We start from the raw sequence: 19,682 nt of genomic DNA on the forward strand, positions 1-19,682 counted from the left end.
AAAGCTTTCTATAGCCTATATATTGCGGTACTTTACCTAGTTTTCGTGAATTGTGAAGTTGCAACGTATTATTTCTGTACCAATTCTCTGCGGTTTGTAATGGGCTTGTCTCCTGTCTGATAGTTCAGAACTCGTCAGTCGTCATTATGAACTAGAGGGAGCGTGTATCCATTGTGGATCAGATTAGATTCCGAAGTGTGGCTAGCTAGGTAGCCAACTGCAGGAAAGGCAGCAGTAGACAGCATTGTGGATGCCCTTGACCTCAAGACTTGCCTCAATGCCCTTCTCTATCTCTCTCACACTCACTCACTCTCTCTCTCTCTCAAACAAACACACACACACACACACACACACACACACGATCTACCATTTTGACCCTTTTGATGTTGCTCCTCCTGAGAAATTAAGTAAAAGATCATTAAACGCGTTTGTTACAAAAGCTACTAGATTGTCAATTAATTATCAATTAATCTCGCCTGATGATAGGAAGTACCGAGATTCGATTCCCGATGCCTTAATCCTCTGCCTTCTCAGACGATCGAGGTTGAGATTTGGTGCTGACCGCATATTTCCCGCACAGGTCAACGAAGTTGCAAAATAACGTCTATTCATCACCAGACCAGAAATAGTTTATCTTTCACTTGTAGAGAATTTGTGGTGAGCATGGCATTAGATCAAAAATTTGTTGGCGAGTACTTATTTGTTTATAAATTTCGGCCGTCACAGTCCCTGCGTTACGTGTACTGCATATGTGACTAACTGCAATACCCACCACTGACGGGCTATTGAATAGGCCTATATTATTTCCATCTCAACGATGCTCGCCGTTGATAGACATGATGATAATCATCTGCGTTCCTTAATATTTTCGTTATTACAGCTCATACGGTAAAAATGAATGGGACATCAATATTGGAAATCATATTTTCTAAAACTGTAGTTTTGTACACATTTAAAATTGAACTGACATTTGGGAAGATAATTGGACGTTTACGAAGAACGCAATAATTGCGATTAGCTCCGTACGGTAAACGGCATGCAACATAAAAAATCAGGAAGTATATTTTGCTCAGATTTTATAATTACAATTTTTCAGTACAGCTAATATATGGTGACCAGATCTAGAATTAGAAAAAAGAAACGAGGTATTTTTCTCGAGCAGTCCGATGAAATGATTCCATAAAGTCACTGACACGTTACATCATTATTTTATTAAATCAGTCACTACTGATCTGCATTTAATGCAGTCGCCCAGGTGGCAGATTCCCTATCTGATGTTTTCCTAGCCTTTTCTTAAATGATAGCAAAGAAATGGGAAATTTATTGAACATCTCCCTTGGTAAGCTATTCCAATCCCTAATTTCCCTTCCTACAAACGAATATTTGCCCCAATTTGTCCTCCTGAATTCGAACTTCATCTTCATATTGTGATCTTTCTACTTTTAAAGACACCACTCAGAATTATTCTTCTACTAATGCCATTCCACGCTACCTCTCCAATGACAGATCAGAACATACCACTTAGGCGAGCAGCTCGTCTCCTTTCTTCCCAGTCTTCCTGGCCCAATTTTGCAACATTTTTGTAACGCTACTCTTTTGTCGGAAATCACACAGAACAAATCGAGCTGCTTTTCGTTGGATTTTTCCCAGTTCTTGAATAAAGTAATCCTGGTGAGGATCCCATGCACTGGAACCATACTCTAGTTGGGGGTCTTACCAGAGACTTATATGCCCTCTCCTTTACATCCTTACTACAACCCCTAAATAGCCTCATAACCATATGAAGAAATCTGTACCCTTTATTTACAATCCCATTTATGTGATTGCCACAATGAAAATCATTCCTTATATTGACACCTGGGAACTTACAATGATCCCATGAAAGAACTTTCACCCTATCAACGCAGTAATTAAAACTGAGAGGACTTTTCTTGTTTGTGAAACTCACAACCTGACTTTTAACCCCGTTTATGATCATACCATTGCCTACTCTCCATCTCGCAACATTGAAAATGAAAATCCACAGCTGTTTCCAGTATGTGAAGACTGCGTTAGGGAATTTTCATTGTAATGATAGGCACTCTTGTCTACCATCAGTCACAATCAAGTTGGGCAATTTTCATTATAATGGCAGACACTCACTCTCCACCTGCCTTTTTACATCCTCAGAAAGACTGCCTTAGTGGTTTTCCCAACTGAAATCAACAGAGGTATTAACTGACGCCTGTAGGAGTGTTGCGATTAAAAGCAATGGTATCATATGAAATACTCGATCAATTGAAAAACCACACATTTTCTCACTTTTAACAAACAGTAGTATGCTGCCGATGTAACAGTCAAAGTTCCAGAGCTAGAATGGCCAGGTCGCGGACAGCCGTGAACACACGTCTGCCATTAATCCGTTAAATGTGCACACTGCTCATTCCGATCAGCGTCTCAGAGAGTAGGGAATGAATAGCTGGAATGCCATGATGAACCAGCAGTATCAGAAAATGTATGAACCCATAGGAATGGCATGCTAAAGAAGAAAGTTATCTAATTTCCCAGCTATTTCCCGCCAATATTCAGTCAGGCTGTTATACTCGGTACGCAGCAATAACCCCAACTATCGGAGATTAGTGGCAGCATAAGAGACAAAGAATATCACAACAAACAATGGTCAATATAATGTTATTGTTGATCAATTTTATGAGCTTTCGATATTGTAAGCCTTCTCATTTAGTTTTCTTCCGACTTTGAAATACCACTTTTATCATAGTCGGTACATTCAAACTGAATAAAACATAATTGATCGGAAATTGTATTCTCTGTAACTTTTGTTAGTAGAACTTTTCGATAGGACCAATAACATAGGTATTTAAAAATTAAATTTTAGGTACCTTCCCCTAAACTACAATTTCATCCAGGGTGAATAAAATTGTTTATATCTTAGACTGTAATTTCTTATTCCCCGACTCTATATACTGATTTTCGTTCAATTCTGTTAACCCATTTTCTCGTGACTCGGCGTTGATATGGTCTTAGCAACGAAAATAGAAATTCATGTATATCTCTGTTATCATAGCTGGTACGGAAAAAATGTATAATACTATATAATCGGAAATATAATTCTATATAAGTTATGTAGTATTTATCGGTAGGACTAGTAGTAACATAAATATTTGAGAATTACATTTTAGGCCTTTCCCTAAACTACCATTTCACTCAGCGTGAATAAAATTATTTATAGCCTAGATTGTAGTGGTTCACTTCCCGACTTTACATACCGATTTTCATTAAATTCTCTTCTGCCGTTTTCTCGTGATGCGCGTACATACATACATACATACATACATACATACATACATACATACATACATACATACATACATTACATACAGACGGAAATTACGGAGAAGTAAACAATGCATTTCCTTGTTACTGTGGACATGACCGATACAGAAATACCATTCCTTTTAAATTCTGGGCAATGCACAGACAAAACTCTTATGTTATATACCGGGTTGTCCACCAGCCCCTTGCGGTCCAGTTTTATGCATCCCTTCACATTTACCACAACTGTGAAAAACATCGGTCCCTCTTCCTAAACTCGGGTAATATAACGAGATGTGTGTTTGCGGGCTAAAAGACAGTGGGAATCGTGAGCGCCACTATTTGTTCATTAGGGGTACCTACCTCAAATGAACCCGTAAAAGGAGTATAGATACGCAGAACGCGTACTTTAAAAAGCAGGAGGTGGACGCACAGACCGGGAGCACGGTACTGTATAGGCTGGGAAGTGGGCGCTGTAGGTCAAGTGTCGCAGTAGCTCACATGGCTAGCGCGCGGTAGAATGTGTGTTAGTTGACAGCGCTCGAGGGTTAGAAGGTTCAAGTTCCATGCAAGTACTTTTTTAAGCCAGTTGCCTCGGATGTGACAAGGTTGTATACTTAATACTGGTATTTTTCAGAGACTGATTTGTTTGTTTGGCCCTGAAAAGTGCCGTTGGTATGGAGCTGGGTTTGATGTATGTATGTATGTATGTATGTATGTATGTATGTATGTATGTATGTATGTATGTTCAGTCCTCAGCCCTAAGGCTGGTTGGATCCTCAATAGGTCTGCCATCAGCTGTCATAGATGGCCTAGACATCACTGAAGAGGCGTACTAGGGTAGTTTCCCGTTGCTTTCCTCACCGAGCGAGAAGTTGCTATTGCATATCAGTCTGCCAAACCCACTGAAATATATGCATAAACCGACCCTATGAGCAAAATTGTCACACCATTCATAGCAGAGACTGGCTGCATAAGGAATGGGATTACTAGCATCGCTCATACCTCAGCCACTTTCACGTTGTCAAAGCCAAGGATAAGACTGAGACAGGTCAATGAAAGTAACAAAATTGCTCTAGCCTATACGTGAAAACATAGTGCGCTGTAAACACTAGGTCCCACCAGCAAAGGCATCTGGGTTGATAGAGGCTAGGAAACATGTGACAGGATTTCTGTATCCACGTCGTTTATCGCAGCACCTGTTCGAACTGATGACCTCCGTGGTCGATACAGAGCTGCGCGCGATGTTGTAAGGACCGTTTGGCCCGTTGTAACATGTCTGGCGGAACGAATCGGCATGCCTCGGTGATGAGCTGTCTAAGGTGGCAAGGGCTGGCCGGTTCCTGTGCATACACCAGTTGTTTTACATGGCCCCACATAAAAAAATCCAAGGGCGTAAGATCGGGTGATCTGACGGGCCAAGGGACAGGTCCTCCCCTTCTTATCCATTTATCAAGATACGTCGCATGGAGATGGTTCCAGACGACCACCGCCACATGCAGTGGAGTTCCGTCATGTTGAAACCACACCCTGAAGCTGTCAAGGAGTGACACGTTCCGAAAACGGTAGTAGTTCCTCTTGGAGAAGCCGTAGATAGCGTTGGCTGGTCCGATGGCCCTCAGAAAAATGGGGACCGACGAGGTGATCACCCATGATTCCACACCATACATTCACGCCCCACTGTACCTGAAAAGTTGTCTGTCGCACCCAATGGGGATTATCCACACTCCTGTAATGCATATCATGGCGATTAACGGTTCCATTGTTGTGGAATCGTGCTTCGTCCGTAAATAAGAGATTCGCTAGAAAAGCAGGATCAGTGTCCACATGCTGTAGGATCCATTGACAGAACGCCTCCTGGGCATCGAAATCATGACCATGCAGCTCCTGGTGTAAGTGCAGATGGTATGGGTGAAAACGGTGGGTATGCAATATCCGCATAACAGACGCTCGGCTGATATTCGTCTCCTGTGCCTTGGCTCGTGTGCTAGTATGAGGGTTACGCCGGATAGCGTCAAACAAGACCTCCTCATTGTTAGCAGACGTCTAGAGATGATCTCGAACAGGCCGTGTCCTTCCCAGAGATGCAGTATCGCGCAGGCGTCTTTCCACACTCCGAAATGTCAGTCCGTAGGTTGTCGTCTATCCGGATAGCGTTCTTGGTACAGGCGTTGTGCCTGGTATGCATTCTGTCTAGCTTCTCCATAGATAAGTGACATATCCACGTACTCGTCGCTGGAATACGTCTCGTGGCGGTAAATACACTTTGTGTTGTGAATTGCTTCGAAGAAGGGGAGTTCGCGCAGGTACATACTTACGTGTTGTTATCGTTCCAATGGGGCATACTTTGCCTTACCTGTGGTCTACGAAGCTTGGAACATGTACGACGTAGCTAACCTGCCACAGACCATCATCTCCTCATCCTCGTCAACCTTGCCTAGGGTTGATATCGGGACCGTCACCGTTATGGACCTTCTTATACCGACAAGACACAATTTTGTCCCGATTTTGAAAAATACTGTTAAGAGCTTTGTTCAAGTACTGAAGTAACGCCATCTCTTAGCGCAACATGTAAATGCAGCCTCAATTAGTTTTATTTATTTCAATAAGTTTATGTTGACAAGGTCGTCTCACAGATGGTGTTGCATGCGTATCCTGTATCGACGATGCAAGCACCTTCTAGATCTAGGGCCATCGTTCGAGAAAATACCATACTTCTCCGGTAGTACGGGGCTGGAACTATTTAAGCAGCGCTACGTGGAAGAATCGGGCGGTTCCCAGTAGAATGGCGATCTGATGAGACGATTCTTTCTAAACGTAATACGAACAACGAGTGCAAGGTAGTAATCTTAGTTAGTTATCTTAGCCTACAAGGTAGTAATCTTAGTTAGTTATCTTAGCCTACGAAAATGCCTAAGGATAAAAAGAGAAAGTGCCACTCTTCGGAAGATTACACAAAAGAGTGATCTTTTGTCAAGAAAGAACGTACGGATCAGGAAGCGTTGTGTGAACCTTAGTGTTTGCTACAGAATTTAATGGAATTCATTCAAGAACGTCTTGAAAATGAATTTTAAAATAACGATGACTTTCATCTTGACGCGATACGTACCTGATCAATAAAATAATAAACTGAATAGTTATTGTAAAGTGCAATTTTGAGGATACATTTATATTACAATGTAGGTGCTCACTAAGGTAGGATTTTGGATATTCCATCACTAAGGGTGAAAAAAGGGAGCTGAATTTTCAAAATGAGTGTATCTGTATCTCAAAAACTTAACAGTTTAAGGACGTGAAGATTGGTATTTGGAATCTTCTTTAAAAATAAGGAAACACGTATTTTTTTTGTTTTCGGAAAATTCTCTTAAGGGGTGTGAAAAAAAGGTGAAAAAGGGGTTGACTACCTTTTATGAGGCTACTTAGGCCTATATCTCAAAAACTGAAGATGTTACAGTCTTGAAAATTGTTATTTGAAATCTCCTTTAAAAATAAAGAAACGCATATTTGTTTGTTTTCGTTTTTGGAAGAGGGGGTAAACAGGAGTCACAAATAGGGAGAATTTTAAAAATAAGTATATCTACAATATCTCAAAAACGTAACATGTTAACGACGTGAAAATTGGTATTTGGAATCTTCGGTCAAAATAAAGGAAAACGCATAATTTGTTTTCTGAAAATCCACATAAAGGGAAGTGTTAGGTGGGAGGGGGTGAATTTTTAAAATGAGCAATCTGTAGTATATCTCAAAAACTTAACATATTACATATGTGAAAAATGGTATTTTTAATCTTTTAAAATGTAACGCGTATTTTTGTTTAAAAAACACTTAAGGGGGGATAAATAACTGAAAAAGGTAGAATTATTTTTATTAGGATGCTGGTATCTCCAAAACTGAAGATATTACAGACGTGAAGATTGGTATTTGAAATCTCCTTTAAAAATAACGAAACGCCTATTTTTTGTTTTCGGATAAAGCACTTAAGGGGTGGGGGTTAAAATGACTGAAAAATGGGTTGAATTATTTTTATTAGGATACTGGATTCTCCTAAACTGAAGATATTGCAAACGTGAAAATTGGTATTTGGAATCTCCTTTAACAATAATGAAACACGTATTTCTGTTCTCGGAAAATTCACTGAAGAGGGTTATAAAAAGGACTGAAAAGTGAGCTGAACTCTTTCTATGAGGATACATATATCGCAAAAACTGAAGGTGTTACAGATATTAAAGTTTGTATTTGGGGGTTTAACAATAAAGAAGCACGTATTCTTTTGTTTTCGGAAAATCCACTTAAGGGGGTGGGGTGGGTGAAAAGAACTGAAGAATGTGCTGAATTATTTCTATGAGGAGACTTCTGTATCAAATACTGAAGATGTTACAGACGTGAAAATTGGTATTTGCATCTACTGTAAAAGTAAAAGAACACGCATAATTTGTTTTTTGAAAATCCACTTAAGGGGAAGTGTTAAAAGGGATGAATATTTAAAATGATCATATCTACAGTATATCAAAAGAACTTACCATATATTACAGACATGAAAAGTTGTAATTTTATTCTCTTTAAAAAATAAAGTAGCACGTATTTTTTGTTTTCGGAAAAAACACTTGGGAGGGGGGGAGGGGTTAAAATGACTGAAAGTGGGTTGAATTAATTTTATTAGGATGATGGTATCTCCAAAACTGAAGATATTACAGACGTGAAAATCGGTATTAGGAATCTCCCTTAAAAACAAAGAAACACATATTTTTGGTTTTCGGAAAATCCAATTAAGGGGAGGGGGAGATAAATGAATTGAAAAATGAGTTGAATTCTTTGGCTGAGGATACAAATAAGAAGTGGACTTAAAACAATACACAACTAAGAGGTTTTGGTTGGGGGGTGAGGAATGATCACAAAAATATAGATTTATATGAAACCGTTTGAATTATGAATTTAAGATTTCAAATGATATCCTAGGCGTTAAATAACAGAAGGTTTGAAACAAATTTAACTGCTCAGAGAGGTAAATGGGGGTTAAGATCCGAAAACAAATATATTCATACCTTCCTCCGAAATGGTTTAACGTACGAAGACAAAATTCCTATTCCAAATCCTAGGTATGAAGTAGAAAATATGTTTTAACGTTCCCACCCTAAAGTGTTAAACGAGGTTAGCTCCGTAAACGAAATAATCATCTCTCCAAAACTGCTCGACGTCAAAGTTGTAATTTTACGAGAAGGATGTTCTTTTGTGCCGTAGGTGTAAAATACGTATACTTAAAAATATTTCTTCCCCAAGGGGTTTAGATGGTGGTTGACCCTCAAAAACACAATATTCATTCCTCCGACACCCTTTCAGGCACTGACTTATTGTTGTTTATGAAGGTTGGTCTTCTTTACTCCAGATGTTAATAAATATTTTAAAAAATCATCTCTTAAGAAGTATTCATTCCTCCATTACTATTCGACGTACAAAATCAAAATTTCACAGGTTGGTCGCATTCCAGATTTTAAATAAGATAGGGTTTTAAACATTCAAATTTTTCCGTATGGGGTTCAAATGAGTGTTAGATCAGAAAATAAATAATCATTTCCCCAAAAACGTTTGACGTACGAACTTTACAGGCTCAGCTGACAGTGGACTCTCCAAAATGTAAAACTTTGAATTATATATATATATGGCTATTGGCTTTACATCGCACCGACACAGATAGGTCTTACGGCGACGATGGGATGGGAAAGGCCTAGGAGTTGGAAGGAACCGGCCGTGGCCTTAATTAAGGTACAGTCCCAGCATCTGCCTGGTGTGAAAATGGGAAACCACGGAAAGCCATCTTCAGGGTTGCCGGCAGTGGGATTCGAACCCACTATCTCCCGGATGCAAGCTAACCGCACGGCCAACTCGCCCGGTAAACTTTGATAATAATTTTCAGTTTAAAGCCGTAGCGAAGCACGGGTACTAAACATTTTTAACCCTTTCGCAATCAGATGTTCTTCCGGTTCCATTTTCGAGCAGGTGCAGACTCAGGAAGTAGTAGTTCACGATTATCTAAATCTCAGTCCCGTTCCATGGCTAAATGGTTAGCGTGCTGGCCTTCGGTCACAGGGATCCTGGGTTCGATTGCCGGCAGGGTCGGGAATTTTAACCATCATTGGGTGTATGTGCCGTCTTCATTATCATTTCATCCTCACAACGACGCGCAGGTCGTCTACGGCGTCAAATCGAAAAACCTGCACCTGGCGAGCCGAACATGTCCTCGGACACTCCCGGCACTACAAGCCATATGTCATTTCATTTCATCTAAATCTCAACCAGTAATATAAGCTACAAGTAAGTGAGCGTATGCGCTACTAACTACAAACTGAGTGAGTTGGCCGTGCAGTTAGAGTCGCGCAGCTGTGAGCTTGTATTCGGGAGATAGTTGGTTCGAATCCCACCGTCGGCAGCACTATCGAAAACCACGGCAAAGCATTCTCAGGACAGCCGACGGTGGGAACCAGCCCTTCTCCGTCTCCCGAATACAGAGGCGTAGAGCCACGGTAGAGCCGAGACCACCGCTCCTCTGCTCGGCTGGAATGCAGAGTTGTTGGACCACTTGTAGGCCGAAACCTATTCCGCATCCGAGTGCGCGACGTATTCTCGGCTTTTTACTCTTGGTGTGACGCCTTACCAGTGCTAGGGCTCCAAAGCTGCCAAGTTCTCGATGCGATCTATGTCGATTTCTAGAATGTAACGATTACGATTATTTCAAGAGTTAAATTACGAGTAAAAAATACATTTTGTGAAAAGTAACGATTACACATAAAAATTACTAAAAAAGTATTCATTACAAGTAATTCGATTCCTTTTCTTCAGTTACTTCTCAACTCTGTTGTGTACCTTATAAAACAATCACGAACAACATCGCCATTTATCTCATTACCGTGACGATTAAACAATATTACTAGGTCAGCAATGTTCGGCGTTGATGGACTTCTCTTCACACTAATAATCTAAATTCGTGAATAGCCCGTTCGGTAATGTAAATGAAAACTCTTGTTCTCGTCCTGTGATGCTGGAGATCTTTGCAGGCACAGTCCCAATGAAGGTGAGCTGCATCCTTTAACCACATACTAGCCCTCCTACCAATCTTACATTTTTGGTAATACCGAGAATCGAACCCGGGCCTCCAAGGAATGTACCTAATTGAGCTACCCGTTGCATTATGGAAGTGCGCCGTGCGGTAAAAATGTAGGAGACATAAATGATCAGACTGATCAGAATTGTAGTTTCTATAACTTTTCTTCATTACGTTATAGGTTTTAGATGGAACAGATATTTCCGGAGATGTTTGGAAGTTAGTAAAAACGTTGTTTTTTACTAATTGTTTTACGTCTTTTTTTACTATTTGTTTTACGTCATACTGACACAGACGGGTAGGGTGACCAAATCAATGCCTGAGAAAAGAGGGAGAGGAATGTTAAAAATGAGGCGAAGTTACTAGTAAAGAAGTTACTTCAGTTACTGTTATAAAACCATGCTTTTTTTTTTTTTTTTTTTTTTTTGCTTTACGTCGCACCGACACAGATAGGTCTTACGGCGACGATGGGACAGGGAAGGGCTAGGAGTGGGAAGGAAGCGGCCGTGGCCTTAATTAAGGTACAGCCCCAGCATTTGCCTGGTGTGAAAATGGGAAACCACGGAAAACCATTTTCAGGGCTGCCGACAGTGGGATTCGAACCTACTATCTCCCGAATACTGGATACTGGCCGCACTTAAGCAACTGCAGCTATCGAGCTCGGTAAAAAACCATGCTGTAATACATTCTCATTGACTTTGCTGCTTATGATTTACAAATGGATTACTTTTAAAAAATTACTTCTTGCTGCTCCTGCAACATTGTAATATGTCTTTGTCTTTCAACACTGTTTCAAGTAAGCCACTACACCCCAAATTGAATTTTATTTTGACTTGGAGTTAAGTTTTCAAGATGTCTCCACGAAGCCTGTTTCTAACCTCAGACACCTCCTGTGGCTGGGGGACACAGACGAAGAATACACCCATGGTATACCCTGCCTGTCGTAAGAGGCGACTAAAAGGAGCCACCTAGGCGCGGATATGGATTGTGGTTATGGGACCATGAATTGTACTCCCTGTGGTTGAGATTCAAACCATAAAAGGTGAATAAAAGGGCCATGTCCCGTCCCGTCCCGTCGGGTGGGAGCGCCATGTAGGCCTACTCGGCAGTTGTATTCACCTGACAATGCACAGCTGAATGCCAGGAGAATGTATTATAATCAATTTACTTTTATTGCAAATTTTTTGTCCCTCCATGTATTTTGTGCCCGAGCAATGTCATGTTCAGGAAAATGGAGTCCCTCAGTGATCGGTTCTCACTGTCACTCTGTTCACGATTTCCATTAACGGTATGTCGCTGCTGCTGGATCAGCAGTAGTACCGTCACTATATGTGGACGATTTTGCTCTGCATTATAGCTTGCTGATCCGATATAAAAAAACCAAGTTCCAGATTAATGTTCAAAAAATACAGATAAGAAGATGATTTTATGTATGTAGATGGCATTGCAATGATCTGGGTTGAAAGATCATTCTACAGATTAGCCAAAGAAGCTAATTTTATTCTCTGTAGTATTCTTAATGATCTCATCATCGTTCTTCTGCCAGTCTAATTCTTAACAAAGAGAGGAAGAGGTGTGGCTATGAACTGCATGAGTGGAGTTGGTGTCGTCTATTTAATTCATGGCTTCCTTTCCTTTTCTTTCATTATTACAAGGCCAGATGTTCCTTGTATATAATGTCCTAATTCGTTATTAAGTCACTTTATATTTAGATATTTATTTGTTGAAACCCAACAAAATCACTTTATTCTTCCCCTAACCAGTGAGGCTGCCAGAAAAAACAAAGAATATTACAAAATAAGTATTCACTTTTTAATAAAATACATTATTGTTGTAATGGATATAAAGAAAAAGAAATCAAATGTAACAAAATATTCAGGCGATACTGCAGGTGAATTAAGGTAAAAAGATGTGTGACTAATTCTGCTCACTGTTGGGTTCCCTGGATGATGTATGATTTTCATGATTTGGTTCTCCATGCAGGGCTTAATATTCTTTTTGCTTATAAAATTATCTATAAACAACATAGATAAGTACCTACCATGGTGTGGGTTACTGTAGTCCCGTCCTAGTTCGTGAACCATGGGCAATGGTTGAGTGGCCTAGTAAGTGGTCCTGAGAGTCGGGATACCAGTTGCTATGGAATGGGAGTGGGCATCTCAGACATATTCTGAGTCATGGCCCTCCTTGTGCTCAGGCGGCTAGGACTATACAATTCACCGGTGGTCCACAACCTGTTAGAGGAGAGATCCTCACTTGGACTATGTGCAAGTAGGGTAGCATCCTGCTTCATGAATTCACCGAGCTCAGAACATTTTAAGTAAGCCTCGGACCTATGGGAGTAACGGAGTCCCACTCCCATTTGACAGGTGAGGGACTCCTTGGAAACAACTTGGCGAATGAAATGGAATTCGATGGGGAGCTATCAATATTAATGGGGCTTATGGAAGAAAGAAAGTAGAACTGGCTGAGTCAGCAAAGAGGATGCATCTGGATGTGCTAGGAGTAAGTGATATTCGGATAAGGGGAGATAACGAGGAAGAGAGAGGAGATTAAAAGTGTACTTGACGGGTGTTAGAAAGGGAAGGGCAGAGTCTGGGGTAGGGCTCATTATCAGGAATACTATCGCACGCAACATAGTTTCTGTTAGGCACGTAAAGGAGCGAATGATGTGGGTAGATTTGTCAGTTGGAAGAATTAGGACTAGAATTGTCGCCGTGTATTCACCATGTGAGGGTGCAGATGAGGACGAAGTTGACAAGTTTTATGAAGCATTGAGTGACATCGTGCTCTGGGTCAACAGCAAGGATAGAATAGTGCTAATGGGCGACTATATCTTAACCGACTTCAAATTCAGGAAATCTGTTAGGAATGTACGAGTTTTCCGGGGATTTTTCGATGATACAGACCACTATCTGATCTGTAGTGAACTAAGTATCTCTAGGCCTAGCGTAGAGAAAGTGAAATTTGTCTGCAAACAAATAAGGGTAGAAAATCTCCAGGACGAGGAAATTAGACAGAAGTACATGGATATTATTAGTGAAAAGTTTCGAACAGTAGACAGTTAGCAGGTTCAGGATATAGAAAGTGAATGGGTGGCATTACAGGGATGCTGTAGTAGAAACAGTAAGGGAACGCCAGGAAAAACTGTGTGTAAAGATGGGAAAAGGCGAACATCTTGGTGGAATGATGAAGTGAGAGCAGCTTGTAAACGTAAAAAGAAGGCTTATCAGAAATGGCTCCAAACAAGGGCCGAGGCAGACAAGGATCTGTATGTAGATGAAAGAAACAGAGCGAAACAAATAGTTGTTGAATCCAAAAAGAAGTCGTGGGTTGATTTTGGTAATAACATGGAAAGGCTAGGTCAAGCAGCAGGGAAACCTTTCTGGACAGTAATAAAGAATCTTAGGAAGGGAGGGAAAAAGGATATGAACAGTGTTTTGAGTAATTCAGGTGAACTCATAATAGATCCTAGGGAATCACTGGAGAGGTGGAGGGAATATTTTGAACATCTTCTCAATGTAAAAGGAAATCATCCTGGTTGTGTTGGAACAGCTAAGCTCATGGGGAGGAGGAAAATGATGTTGGTGAAATTACGCTTGAGGAAGTGGAAAGGATGGTAAATAAACTCCATTGTCATAAGGCAGCAGGAATAGATGAAATTAGACCTGAAATAGTGAAATATAGTGGGAAGGCGGGGATGAAATGGCTTCATAGAGTAGTAAAATTAACATGGACTGTTGGTAAGGTACCTTCAGATTGGACAAACGCAGTAATTGCACCTATCTATAAGCAAGGGAACAAGAAGGATTGCAACAACTATCGAGGTATCTCATTGATCAGTATACCAGGCAAGTATTCACTGGCTTCTTGGAAGGTAGGGTGCGATCAGCCGTTGAGAGGAAGTTGGATGAAAACCAGTGTGGTTTCAGACCACAGAGAGGCTGTCAGGATCAGATTTTCAGTATGCGCCAGGTAATTGTAAAATGCTACGAGAGGAATAGGCAGTTGTGTTTATGTTTCGTAGATCTAGAGAAAGCATATGACAGGGTACCGAGGGAAAAGATGTTCGCTACACTGGGGAACTACAGAATTAAAGGTAGACTATTAAAATCAATCGAAGGCATTTATGTTGACAATTGGGCTTCAGTGAGAATTGATGGTAGAATGAGTTCTTGGTTCAGGGTACTTACAGGGGTTAGACAAGGCTGTAATCTTTCACCTTTGCTGTTTGTAGTTTACTTGGATCATCTGCTGAAAGGTATAAAATGGCAGAGAGGTAATCAGTTAGGTTGAAATGTAGTAAGCAGTCTGGCCTATGCTGACGACTTGGTCGTAATGGCAGATTGTGCGGAAAGCCTGCAGCGTAATATCTTGGAAATGGGAACAATGGCAGGAGGGTACTTGGAATGAGGAGATAAAGGCTCATTTATGAATGAACTCGATGGATGAAGCTGTACACATAAACCGGCTTTGGTGGTGCGGTCATGTGAGGCGAATGGAGGAGGATAGGATACCTAGGAGAATAATGGACTCTGTTATGGAGGGTAAGAGAAGTAGAGGTAGACCAAGACAACGATGGTTAGACTCGGTTCCTAACGATTTAAAGATAAGAGGTATAGAACTAAATGAGCCCACAGCACTAGTTACCAATAGAGGATTGTGGCGACGTTTAGTAAATTCACAGAGGCTTGCAGACAGAATGCTGAAGGACATAATGCTCTAATGATGATTTATTTATTTATTTATTTATTTAATTTATTTATTTATTTATTTATTATGTCACATTAAATAAGAAAATCAGACATAGTCTTCATTTATTACACAGGAGGACATGTCTTAAAAGTTTATAGATATCTGATTTCTTTAAACACCTCTGAATAACTTGCCATCTTAGATTCTTCTTCCTGATCTCTCAATTGTTTAGAGTCAATCAATCAGTGATGATTTCAAAGAAATTGGAAATTTATTGAACATCTTCTTTGGTAAGCTATTCCAATCCCTAACTCCTGTTCCTATAAATGAATATTTGCCCCAATTTGTCCTCTTGAATTCAAGCTTTATCTTCATATTGTGATCTTTCCTACTTTTAAAGACACCTCTCAAACTTATTCATCTACTATTGTCATTCCACGCCATCTCTCTGCTGACAGCTCGGAACATACCACTTATTACATGTAATGCTTTTACCAGCACCACGTCCAGGATATTCTTCCCTCTAGTTGGTTCCATCACTTTCTGAATCAGCTGTCCTTCCCATATTAACTGATTTGCCATTTGTTGGCCATGCTTCCTGTCGTTGGCATTACGTTCCCAATTGACATTTGATAAATTCAGATCTCCCTCTGCAATCACATTCCTTTCATGTCATTTCCCACATAGTTGATTATCTTATCAAATAATTGTGAATCAGTGTCAGCGCTACTTTTCCCGGTCTGTACACTCTAAAGACATCAAGTTGCCTATTATCTTTAAAAATGAGCCTTACACCTAGAATTTCATGTTTGTCACCTTTAACTTTTTCATAGCTTACTAATTCTCCTTCACCAGAATGAATACTTCCTCTCCCACCATTCCTATCCTATCTCTACAGTACACACTCCAGTTCCATGAGAAAATTTCTGCATCCATTATATCATTTCTCAGCCATGATTCAACTCTTATTACAATATCTGGTAAGTATATATGAGGCGGTCCGTTCCAAAACTCGTCTTATCCATCATAAGTGATTTTTCAGGAAAAGCGAAAAACCTGTAATTTTCGTAATATAAGTCTAACTTGTTTAAATGTATTACGAAGCGTTCAAGTCCAATGTCATAGGGTCGTCTTACTGAAAAATTATAAATATAATTAGTAGAACGTCAATAAATTACATTTGTATTTTGGATAAGACGAGTTTTGGAGCACCCAAAAAAATTCAAAATGTATTACCTCACACAACTTATTTTAAAACAAGAAAAATGAAAAGATTGAGAATATAATGTTGTAATCAAACTCACCAGTACACTCATGCACCTTTTTGCTATCAGTATAATGATATTCACAAATAAGTTAAACACAGCAGTGTGATTTATCATATTTACATCCTATCCATAGTTTTTGGAGATAATTCTTCCCTTTATAGGCTACACTGCACTCACAATAGAAGTAACTTGAACAATAAAACATAACTTTGTTGTTAGTCAAACTCTCAAATTTGTTCCCTCCTCTTGAGTTCCATCACAAAGAACTTCTGTTTCTTCAGCAAGATTGTTTTCGTCTACAGAAATTGAGGTGAACAGATTCTTATAAAAAGAAAGCAACTCATTCCTATCCCAATCCATTCCAAAATGCTTTTCAAGCAAACTTTTTACGTCCTTTACTTTGGCGGGATTCAAGTTTTCTCCTGGCAATAATTCAGGTGGCATTAGCATATCTCGCAGGCGTTTTCCCTTTTTCATTACGGATTTTCCTAAACCGATGTCTGAGTTGTAATGAGGTTCTCCCCATAAGGGTGACATTTCCCAGTGAGTCTCTGCTAATAACAAATCGTTTCACTGAAGAAAATTTGAAGTGCCAAGATGCAGGCATTTTCATCATATTTTCAGAAACCATTTTCCAATTGTTCACCGAGCAGTCTCTGCCAAACTTGAAGACTTCAGCATGTTTGCTAAAGATGTCTTCATATTCTGCTGGACTACAGATTATAGGGCATTTCCGTATCTCTCTCTCTCTCTCTCTCTCCCTCGACTTGAGCAAATACCCTGTCAGAGGGCAGAAATGAGTGGCCTATCATAGGAAAGGCCAATTCAACACTTTCTATATTAGGCGAAGCAGTGTGTGTCAAGAAATATGAGCACATTGCAATCATTGTAGAATTGCGGTTCTGTCCTCCGCAGCCATCCGCACGAATTCGTATAGTAGTGAAGTTTGACAAATCAGTTTGTGATAATCGATGGTAAACTGCAGATGACGTTTCATTAGACCCCTTGTTGAATTCATGCTCCATCCATGTGTATGTAAAAACATTCTCCTTTGTCAACTTGGCATGTGAGGTACCCCTCACAATGGTAAAATTATAGGTGTACAATTGGCGACTGTAATAGGCAATTTGATCTGGAACTTTTCGATTCACAAGATTCTTTTGGCAGTCAAATGAAAATATTGCCATGCTGTCCCTTTCTTCTTGGAGCTTTTGGAAAAAAGCTGCAGCTCTTAGTTTGTGTACTCCAAGTTCCAAGATTAAATCATTCTTCAGTGATATGTTCGAACTTTCAAGTTCAATTTTCTCCTTGAGCTCTATGCACTTTGAGCAAGCGTCAGTAACTGGTGTTCCGAATCCTATGTTGTAGCAACACGTAAAAATTTCACGGAAGAACCACCGCTTCACCCTGAGTTCTTCAGGTGATTTCTTGTTATACATTTTGTAAAGCTTAGCGATGCTTAAATTTCCGGGTAGATACTGTCTGACCAGTGACTTTCCGCGGCAATAGTGACTTTCACAACACTGCAAACCTTCAATGAAACGTTGCACGGAGTGCCTCTTTTCAGTGTACTCTGGTTTGATCCTAGCTCCTCCCCTCTTTTCTGTTGGAAGTTTCCCTGTCGTGAAGAGATTTCTGGCAATCCTCTGAACCCAATCTTTGCTGACATGCAATACGTTCAAGAATGTCTTTTGGCAGCCCTGAATGTGAAACTGTTCTGTATTAGCAAGTTTTATATACCTTCCACAACAAGAGCAATATTTTCTGTCATCTTAATACACTCTATTCACAGCACAAAACTGCATGAAAGACTAACACAGTTCAAGAACAACTCAAAGAGTGGAAAGACAGCCATAAAACGCGGGGAAATTGTCGCGGGAGTCACGTGCTGAAATTATCCATTCCTATTGGTTGATTGTATATGGCGAGTTTTGAAACGACAAGCGCCGTGGATAAGGCGAGTTATGAAACAATAGCCTAAGTTTGGTGACAGACTTCTATGGGAAAAGGCGAGTTTTGGTGCTTAATGTTGTGATAGACCTATCACAAACATCATCAAGAAGGCAATGCTACCTCTAACTCTTTTTTTTTTTTTTTTTTTTAATGGATAAGACGAGGTTTGGAACGGACCGCCTCATATCTATTATTACTTAATTCTATTCCTTTCTTTACAATACTTCTAAAGTTCAACACTGACATTTTTATGTCATCCCTACTTGACTTCTAGATCCCTGTACCCTTATCACTGCTCCCTAGACCACCTCCTGTACCTCCCTATAATCCTATAACTGCGGTTTAAGTGAAGACCTTTTGAGTGCAGATCCCTGTCTTCTACCCACCCATTAGGATCTAGAAATCTCACTCCCAGTTTTCCACATACCCACTCCATAGTCTCATTTAAATCCCCAATCACCCTGCAGTCAGTATCCCTCCTACACAGTATTCCACTGATAACAATCTCAACTTCCTTAAACTTCACCCGCGCTGCATTTACCCCATCCCACACATCCCTAGCTATGTTAGCACTTATACCTGCTTGCTTAACGTTGTTGGTACCAATGTAAAACACTACCACCTTCTCCTTCCCCTCCTCCTTCTCTTCTACTTTCCTCAATGTCTGCCTCAACCTAATTCCTGGATAAGCACGGCATGTGAATTTGGCCCGGTTTAATGGTCAGATGCCCTTCCTGGACAATGTATTTACTATTATGAGTGTCTGTGTCGTTTGTGTATTGTGTTGTATTTGAAGTGGTATTTATTCAGGCGAACAGAGATACCCATACCCTGAGTCAGAAGAATTAATCTTACTTGGTTAAGATCCCCAACCCGACGAGGAATCGAAATAGGGTCACTTTTAGTAGAAGGCCGCTCTACTGACCAGTCAGCTAAGGAGTTAAACCTTAGATGCACAGTATATTAGTATATTCTGAAGATTTAAGCACTGAGAACAATTCATTTTAAATTATTATAACTTATGCAAGCATTTTGTATTTCATCAGGATTTTTCAATTACAGTTTTTCTCTTCCATGTGTAATGGTACCTGTATTTCTCAAGAATAAGAAGAAGATTATTTATTTATTTATTTATTTATTTATTTATTTATTTATTTATTTATTTATTTATTTATTTATTTATTTATTTATTTATTTATTTATTTATTTATTTCAGGGGGCTGGTCAGGACAAGCTCGGGATCTACATCAAGTCGGTTGTGAAAGGAGGAGCTGCTGATGCAGTAAGTTTTGTCGCTTCTGGATTTTTAAATTTACAAGATTATCATTAAAAAAACTGAGAAGATGTACTTATGAAGG

General features: G+C 39.9%; 1 protein-coding gene across 1 annotated transcript in view; it reads left to right on the plus strand.

Annotated features, from left to right (window-relative positions):
* cno (adherens junction formation factor afadin) overlaps positions 1-19,682 on the plus strand; it is a 1,322,290-nt gene that overhangs the window by 1,206,031 nt on the left and 96,577 nt on the right. Inside the window, exon 18 of the mRNA XM_067134851.2 lies at positions 19,541-19,606. Within this exon, the coding sequence (XP_066990952.2) occupies positions 19,541-19,606 (66 nt within the window). The remainder of the gene's footprint in view (positions 1-19,540; positions 19,607-19,682) is intronic.

The sequence above is a fragment of the Anabrus simplex genome, chromosome 1 (assembly GCF_040414725.1).
Source record: "Anabrus simplex isolate iqAnaSimp1 chromosome 1, ASM4041472v1, whole genome shotgun sequence".
Taxonomy (NCBI): domain Eukaryota; kingdom Metazoa; phylum Arthropoda; class Insecta; order Orthoptera; family Tettigoniidae; genus Anabrus; species Anabrus simplex.